General features: G+C 34.1%; 1 protein-coding gene, 1 long non-coding RNA gene and 1 pseudogene across 3 annotated transcripts; 2 read left to right on the top strand and 1 right to left on the bottom strand.

The window, feature by feature from the left end:
• The first annotated feature begins 515 nt into the window (after positions 1 to 515).
• On the top strand, positions 516 to 2115 carry LOC145091946 (uncharacterized). Its single transcript, XR_013702373.1, has 3 exons — positions 516 to 1108; positions 1469 to 1620; positions 1722 to 2115. It is a non-coding gene; the product is annotated as an uncharacterized LOC145091946 (long non-coding RNA).
• Positions 2116 to 2240: 125 nt separating this feature from the next.
• On the top strand, positions 2241 to 4311 carry LOC145095153 (syntaxin-21-like; annotated as a pseudogene). Its single transcript, XR_013703691.1, has 9 exons — positions 2241 to 2289; positions 2502 to 2548; positions 2648 to 2788; positions 2866 to 2940; positions 3025 to 3167; positions 3262 to 3342; positions 3422 to 3494; positions 3596 to 3827; positions 3993 to 4311. The product of XR_013703691.1 is annotated as a syntaxin-21-like (transcript).
• A 460-nt stretch (positions 4312 to 4771) lies between these two features.
• On the bottom strand, positions 4772 to 6831 carry LOC145095152 (F-box/LRR-repeat protein At3g26922-like). Its single transcript, XM_079033081.1, has 3 exons — positions 5855 to 6831; positions 5263 to 5442; positions 4772 to 4834 (listed from the first exon to the last, which is right to left on the bottom strand). The coding sequence occupies exons 1-3, from the start codon at positions 6785 to 6787 to the stop codon at positions 4772 to 4774; spliced, it is 1176 nt and encodes a 391-aa protein (XP_078889207.1). The 5' UTR covers positions 6788 to 6831.
• Positions 6832 to 8868: the final 2037 nt, after the last annotated feature.

Raw genomic sequence — 8868 nt, 5'->3', positions numbered from 1 at the left:
AAAAATTCAACTATATTGTCTGAAAACATTTTCTTAGAAAATAAAAATAATTTTCCACAACCAAACGCACCTTTAGCTTTTCTCGGATATTCTTTAAGTTTATTTTCATGTCCAAAATTTGTGAAGTTTGGTGCAAAATCAGTAGTGAATTAAGGTAAATTTTGGCTTTAAATTTTGGAGTGTGTACACAAGAGTTGGATGTAAGGGTATTTAAGCTGATTTATTAACTGAGATCAGTTTTATAATAGTTACACAAATTATGCGGTAATATGTATACCTGGAAATGATAAAGTCGTGTAAAGACTAAATAAAGAGTATATTGATCCATTGTGGTGAGGAAATTGTGTGGGTTTTATTATGCCTAGAAACTTGACCTTTAGCAACAGAATCAGCTACGGATTCTATCCGTAGCTAATCAACGACGACTTACCAAGGGATCAACGATGGAATGCACGAAAAATTTGACTAACATACTTTAGAGAGGCATTAACGAGGGATCATCGACTGACTGCTAATAATATCTAGACAAAAGCATTTCATCGTTAATCCGTCTCAGATTAAAACCTTTAGCGAGGGAATAACGATGGATTGCTAAAAACCCTCGCAGAAAATTGACGCCTCGTTTTTTCATTCCCCACTTTTCTTCTTTTCTGCTTCCTTGGTTTATTTTCATTCCCACAGATATCTTTCCCAAAGCCCTAATTGGCCTTATCTCGACTCAAATCCCTCTCACATCCTCTTTGGCTTCCCTATCGATTCGTCTCCATTCCTCATTGACTCATCGTTTCCCTGCCAGCGCCGTTCAATCCTCTATTGTCTCTTCAGATCTCTTAGTATAACTGCTCAACAATCTCCAACCGAAGAGGAAGGAGAGTTGACTCTCAAATCTGTTCGAGTCACGTTTCCGATCATGACAACTAGGAAAAATCTGACCACAACTAATCACCTCCGCCATTTGGAATCAATGGCGACTCGCCTGTTGGGTGCCGGCAAGATACCAAAGCTGAATGTCGTGATACTTGGTGAGTCTCTTGCATCCGAGGAGGGCGATCTCGTATTTCCCGGTCACGATTTCTCCCAACAGGCACACGTACCCTCTCCTCAAAAGGTATCACCCTCAAAATTGATCAATAGCAGATCATCTGCATATATTGTTTCATTTCGTCGGAAAAATAGAGTCGGTGTCGAGTCAATTACATAAGTTCTTGCTAAAGGCGATACTCTAGTTTTGATTATTGAGAAAGTATTGATGGTTACATAAACATATAGATCTGTTATTTCAATGAGGATATATTTTGACCTAACAAGAACAAAGAGGACAAAATTCCTATTTTAATTTGAAGTCTTCTACTTTGGATTTTCAAAATACGAAGTGAACTTTAATCACAAGAAGGAAACATGACCTATTTGCTGTTCTTTTTAATAAACATTTTCATCATATAATCGATGATTTGGGGCACCATTTCAGTACTTGGAGTTGGAGATGTACAACAGATCAATTGAAGATCCTGGTGGCTTTTGGTATGATATTGCGCATCAGAATTCTCTTGGAAAGAGAAATGGGGTCAATAGGTTTACTCAGAGAATCTTGATGTTACAAATGGGAACATCAAAATTGAGGTAAACAATACTTTTATCTTTCTGACATCTACCTCTTTCATCTTGTATCACACACCTAATAAGCCATTGGCCATTCCTATATATCTACTCGGTGGTTCAAGGGTGGCATCACCAACATCTGTTATAATTGCTTGGATAAAAACATAGAGTCTGGGAATTGCGATAAAATTGCAGATGTTTGGGGCTAATTGCAAACATGGCCCTTCTCAGGCAGATGTTTGGGGAATTGAAGAAAACCCTAGTTATGGCCCTTCTCAGGAAGATGTTTGGGGCTAGTGCCGAGAAGGTCTTTCTAAAATTCTGTCTCTTCTCTCTTTTGTTTAATTTTATGTCCCTCTAATTGGATGATGAAACTGTCTGTTCTTCCTGAATTTGGTTAATTTACACGTGAAAATGGAGAAAAAACCCTGGAAAGTTGATTTAAGTATCTCCATTCTGAATTATTTGTTATTCCTGATTATGCAGAGTACCTAACAAGATTGAAACGTGGCTCTTTTGCAGGCTGGAAGTAGAACTGTTGGTTTGGAACTGACGACTCTTTCAAGCACCCACCAGTGGAGCTGAACCCAAGTGATGCTGGGTTCCAGGATCGGTACATTGTTCAAAAAATCATTATAGAAATGGCAAAGAACATACCAATTGGCGTTAAAGGAAAGAAGGGTTTCAAAGGTTTGCAAACAAGTATTCTTATATATATATATATATATATATATATATATATATATATATATATATATATATATATCTGTGTGTGTGACATCCGTCCTACCAATGTGCTCATGGTGTTTTATATATGCTGTATCAGTATTAGTACTCAATGAGGTTGATAAACTTTCAAGAAAAGCACAACACTCTCTAAGAAGAACAATTGAAAACTTAAGAGAAACTCAAACAAGCTAGTGAAACAGATCATCGTGCTGAAGTTAGTGTAAGTAATTGATTCCATCTCAATTCTCATACACAAACACATCAAAAAAGATTTACACTCCTTTCATGGTGATTGATTTTTGTTTTTGTTGGAATGCAGACTAGCAAAAAGATTATAGATGCTAAACTTGCAAAAGATTTTCAAGCAGTTCTAAAAAGAATTTCATAAAGCTCGATGTCTTTCAGCTGAAAGAGAGACAACGTACACTCCTTTTGTTCCTCAAGATGTTCTTTCTTCAAGGTAAATGTCCAATTCACATATGGAACTAAATTGAATTAACTTTGTGAATTAACAGATTGTTATGGTTGTATTTGCAGTTATGCAGCCAGTGAAATCGATATAAGCTCAGACAAAAACTCATAACAACGTGCACTTCTTGTGGAATCTAGAAGGTGAGGTGTTGTTGTTCTTCCGTTTTTACCTTTTTATGGCCATGTCATTATTATTTTTATAAGTTCTTTCTTTGTGTTGTGTAGACAGGAGGTATTGTTATTGGACAATGAGATTGCGTTTAATGAGGCGATTATTGAGGAAAGAGAAATACATAATCAAATTGGGGAAGTAAATGAGATTTTTAAAGATCTTGCTATTTTGGTTCATGAACAAGGAGCCATGATTGGTAAGTAGCTTGAAAGTACAGTGTTGAAATGAAAAAAAACATAAGTGCAATGCTATATTAAGGAAAGTAAATTACATGACGTTTGTTTTTTCAGATGATATCAGGTCAAATATAGAGAATTCTCATGCTGCAACTGCACAAGCAAGAATCCAGCTTTCAGAAAGTATATTTATTGGTTAGTTTATGTTATTTGTTATTGTGTTGATGAGGGTTTCAATTTTAAATATTTGTCGTTTGATCCTATGTTGTGACAGCTCATCAAAGGTTACTGAAGTTGTTCGTTCTCGTTGTCTTAATGTGCAAATAAGTGCACCAAAAGAAGACCAGGTCAGTATTTGCAGTTTCAGTTTTAGTAGGGATGAATAACTGATTGATTATACATAGGAATATTAATAGGGATTTATGCCGAACTTTGTTTTTTTATTCAGATTGTTAGGGTTCTGGAATTTATTGGCAAAAAGGAGTTTAAGGAGGGCTATATTGTCATTTGAGACATGTCGTGTCCAGCAGTTAAGATCAGTCTTGCACTTTTTCCTGTGGTTTCTTGTGTCCGGCAGTTATGATCAGTTAAGACCTTCTTAGTGGTCCATAATGGTCTATACAAATGTTCAAAGTTCAAATCCCAAAAGAGAAATTTCTGAAAACTAATATGCAAACATGGTATTTTCTTTCACCAACATGTTTTTTTATATATTTTTTGGTCGGAATCGGAATTCAATTCCATTCTAGTCTTGTATTTAGTTTAGCTTCAAATGAGTAGACAATAATGTCCTTCATCAACAGAAAATCATGTTTCCAACAAATACCATGTCTTATCCATTGCAGGAAAAAGTAAATAGAACTTGGTTCGCCTAATTCCATGGGGTTTAACGGGAATCGGAATCCAATTCCATTATGGTCCATTCGGATGCAATGCAAGATATGAAGCAATGGGGAATATGTATGTGGAAACTCAAAATATGAGACAAAATTGAGATTATGGTACATTATACTTAGAAATAAAAATCAAAAAATATTAAACTTTGATATTTGATGATGTTGATCATTTTGGTAAACATTGATATTTGATGTTTTTGGATGTTTTGTTAAATTTTGATATTTGATTTTAGTATTTTAATGTTAGTGTTTGGTTTTGGATTGTATAGTTATATGATTCTTTTGGTATTAATTTGTTATTGTTTAATTTAGGATTGTATAATTTTTTGATGTTTTTAGTATTTTTTTTGTTTTAGATTTGTAATAAAAAAAAATTAATACTATATATTTGCGAGGGATCGGCTACGGAAACAAAAAAAAAATCACATCTAAAATTTGCTAGTGATTAGTGACGGACATATGAAAAGACATATATAGAGGTTTGCAAGGGATTAGCGACGAAATATTTTTGTTGCTGATGTCCTGAATAACGGTAGTAAGGGACCAATTTGCGATGGATATTCCGTTGCTAAAGTCGTCGCAAGGAAAAACAAGTCCGTCGCTAAATCTCTAGCTAAGTCATTAGCCACGTTATATTTGGCTATGGAGTAAGTCTGTCACAGATCCGTCGCAAAAGACCTTTAGTGACGGAATAGCGACGAATTTATCTGTCGCAAAAACCCTTGTTTCTAGTAGTGCCACCTGGCTGCTGAAAGTTTGGTAGGGGTTTTGTAAAACTGGTAATTTTCAGACTAGCATAATAACATTTTAAAAATATAAGTACAGATATCATGTGTCTAGCGGAAGCTTCAAACCTTTACGTACTATAAGGTGTAACCACATAACCCAAGAAGACATTTACCACATAATTACATACCAAAAGATAACAAAAATATATACATTGTCTCCTCAAAAGGCAAATCCACTATACGCAAACAAAAGCCCATAAATAGGATTCTATGATGCACCAGTCCATAGGTAAACAAAAACCACATTCAAGCACCCATCATCTTCTACTATGAATCTGAGATACAATGTTAAGATAATACAAGTGTTAGGCTAAATAACCCTTGCTAGTAGAGTAACATGTAATGGATGAATGAAATGCATTAACTTTAAATCAATGCAAGGTCATGGACAGGGAAGGGATGAATATATGATTCTGATTAAAGTAACGTACCTTGGGTAATTTCATTGTAAAAGTGGCGCTTGGAGAGTTTTCAAGCAAGAATTTTCTAGTTTCACTAGACATTGTTACTATGAATGCATCCTTCTTCTTGCAGTAGTCCATAGTCAAACAAATCAAGTTGCTAAAGGGTGCAGGATGTTGAGATAACAAATCTGGAAATAAGGAAATATACTGCACAAAAATGACAAGATATATATACATTAAACATGCATTAATATACATATCAGTAGTGTATGTGTAGCTAGTAATGTGGATAATATGCTGTGGTAAGCATAAGAAGCTAATCCGCACATTTCAGAAACAGAAAAAGACAGACACGAAAAAATGACTTTTCATGTAACTAAAAACATGATACTAGAAATCAATATTTGAAATCTACTGGTGGAAACAATGTTCTGTGATTACAGTCCGGGTGAGAACAACAAGCCATGTATATGAAATGCTAGAACTGCCAATAGATCTTTCTTAAAGGATATTAAAAGAAATAAACCATGTTGTCATATTGCTTTCTTTTTCGGAATGCACCAAGTATTTCCATAGTTCAAACTAAATGGCATAAAGGAGTGATATAATAATAACAAACCTCAACAATGTCGGCATTAAGTGTAAGATATCTGGCACTATGGAGCTGTTGAAGCATGTTAATAATCTTGCGAGCACTTTCCTCCTTACATGGCATGGTTGGATAATAGTCAGATAAACAGATAGTCACTTTGTTTAGTGAATGAAACCGATCATTAGAGAATTGCACAAGACTACAAGGCGACAGCTGAAATGTGTAGCACAAAGACGAAAGTCCTGGTGGAGCATTCAAGTGACTGAAATAGCAATTGCTTATTGTGAGATTCTCAAGTTGAGGTGCAATCACATTGATGGCTTTTGAACAACTGCCATAGACAAGCATGAGATTAGAAAGACTAGGTGTAATGATGTCAATTACTTCCACATCCTCGACGATGAACCGTTCTAAAGTGAGATTCTTTAAGTTTACGCACTTGGAGAAAAGATCACCCGACAATGTGATGTAACTGAGATTCAAAGTTGTTAAAGATGGAAAATCCAAAGGTGCTTCAGTTTTAGTAGTGCAAAGTCGCATATAATTGCAAGTCACTGTGAAATGCTTAAGACACTGAGAGCTAAATAGGCAAGAAGGGTAAACTTGGCGGCTATTTGAGAACGAACTAGAGACAGTTAGTTCTTGAACATTGTGAGAAAATGCATAATTTGCAATCTTTCTCACAAAATCCTTATTAGCTGCTCCATAGAAATGTAACTTTACGGAAGACACTTGTATTTGATGGTTCCGATGAGACAGAACATGATTCACAAATTTGGAAAACTTATCTAATTTACGAAACTGCCGACTTGAGAAGTTGAGACAGGGCAACGATGTCCAGACAAGCTTCCATCTTGATGACAACAAACATGTCTGAACAGCAATTTTTATGTCACAACAAGACAGAATCTTATGAATAAGCTCATCTGGCAAGCTGCTCAGTCTATCTTTTACCATCATATTCCTTCTTTTTTGCCTCCACAAATCACAATCCTGTATCTAATGATAATCTGCACTTCATAACGTAAAAGTTAAATGAATTAATTGGATAGCAGAGAACAATACTTCTTATACATGTTGTGTCCTAATGCAAACAACACCTACTACATAAGGAACACAGGTTAGTTAGTACATAGCATTACTAATGCATCAGGTAGGGCTGCTAATAAGGCTGGTCTTATCATCTCATGGGCTCCCTTGAGGGTCTAATGAACAAAGTTTATTTTCTAACACTGATACATCAAATCACATCTTGTATATTATTGCCATTTCATTAATGTATTAAGGCTATTTGCAAATTTGATAAATCTTTTAGCTAGCTGATAAGTGTATGATTGTTATTCTAAACAAGACTTGCCTTCTTCCTTTTCTGCTAGTGAAGTTAAGATCCACAACAATGATATAATTCTACATCCTACACCTAGACTTCCTTTTCAAACATATTTGGAAACCAATTTTGCATTTATGATACAAGTGTATAAATGCCCAAAATAAGTAGAACTAATACCACAAGAACAAATATAGAAAAGTAATTTCATAAAACACAAACTAAATATATATAGAGTGATATATGAATGATGAAATGGGAGAAACAAGAAAATCCTCAATTCCAATAGGCTAATAATAGTCTGATCACCTGTTAAACTAATGTTTGTAATATAACAATGATCTGAAATACGTTATTTAAGCAACTTTAAGAACTTCATAATAATTATTTTGATTAGAGGTGTTAATGACGATTACATCAAACAAATAAATAGCCATCACCATGAAAAATAACAAATTAAAACTAAAAATCTTAAACATCCGTGTCAATCTTAGAATATGAACAGTAGAGGGTTAGAACTTCTTATAATCAAAATGTTATTGCCTCTTTGACAGAGGTCGTAGTCTTTTGTAATTAATGCAATATTGATCATATAGATATTAACCACTCCACAGTCCACACACATCAGTGAAATAAACATAAACTCGTTAATACGTACATCTGACAAAAAGCTCAACTTTGTACGTTCCTGATAGTATGGTCGCTTGCTTGTTTAAATCTCTTAATCTATGAACCTCCAATCAACTAATGCACGATAAAGATAAAAAAGAAGTTCAAAGTAAAAACATCCCGATGGATGAAACTCGAATTAATGCTCAGGTCTCTGAATTGTAATGCATGGATGACGAGAAACTAGGGTTTGAGAGAGACGCACCTTTTAGTACAAGGCGAATTCCTTGCTAAACCCACATTTGCAAAATTAAATATTTTTACCTTCAAAAATTGTCTAAATTAAATACTCCAAATATTTTTTTAACAAATTTGGGCAAATTATATTTAATGTCCACATGGTTTGTTGGCTTGACAAAAATTAGGCCCATATTAGAGGGTGAGTGATAGAGACGACCGTCTAGGGTTTATTTTTTAAAGGTGTCTAAATTTTTTTATGGAAATTGTTATATTTAGAAGATAGTTCCACTTTTTTTTTTTTTTCAATTATTGAGTTGTTACAAAAAACTTTGACATTTGTGTATTTTAAGGACCTTTTTTTTTCCGTCATAGGCCCAAATTATGTTTGGAACGGCCCTAATGAAAATAATACTTCAAATATTTGTATAACAAAGTTTGTTTATAAAAAAGTATTTTGCTTAACAGTTAGTGTTTTTAATTTAAGGACTCAAAGTTAAATTCGTAAATATGAATGGTTGTTCATTAAATGACCATCTTTTTTTACTCATATTAGATAGATTTCAGATCTAATATAACAGTTTGGGATAGGGGTGAGCGAAACCGAAACTGAAAACCAAAAACCGACAAAACCGAAATTGAAATCTAACCTAAACCATCGGGTTTGAGTTTAAATTTTTAAAAACCCGAAAAATGGGTTTTGGGTTTGGGTTTAGTACTTAAAACCTACCCAACCCGTTGGGTTTGAAACCGATCAAAAACAAACCAGGTCTTCTATATTATATTATTATATATATTTTAATGAATATTATATATTTTATTAAAATGATATATTACATTTAAATTTTAATCATTCCATAAAAAAAAA

This window comes from Lactuca serriola, chromosome 3, assembly GCF_051521515.1.
Source record: "Lactuca serriola cultivar US96UC23 chromosome 3, Lser_US96UC23_V15, whole genome shotgun sequence".
In the NCBI taxonomy this organism is placed as follows: Eukaryota; Viridiplantae; Streptophyta; class Magnoliopsida; order Asterales; family Asteraceae; genus Lactuca; species Lactuca serriola.
Note: the sequence above shows the minus strand (reverse complement) of the source record. Positions and strands in the feature narration are given on the sequence as shown.

Coding starts and splice junctions, on each gene's coding strand:
- LOC145095152 (XM_079033081.1), bottom strand. CDS start 6,787: ATGATGGTAAAAGATAGACTGAGCAGCTTGCCAGATGAGCTTATTCAT. Junction 5,443..5,854: donor TTAATGCCGACATTGTTGAG/GTTTGTTATTAT, acceptor ATTTTTGTGCAG/TATATTTCCTTATTTCCAGA. Junction 4,835..5,262: donor TTACAATGAAATTACCCAAG/GTACGTTACTTT, acceptor TTATTATGCTAG/TCTGAAAATTACCAGTTTTA.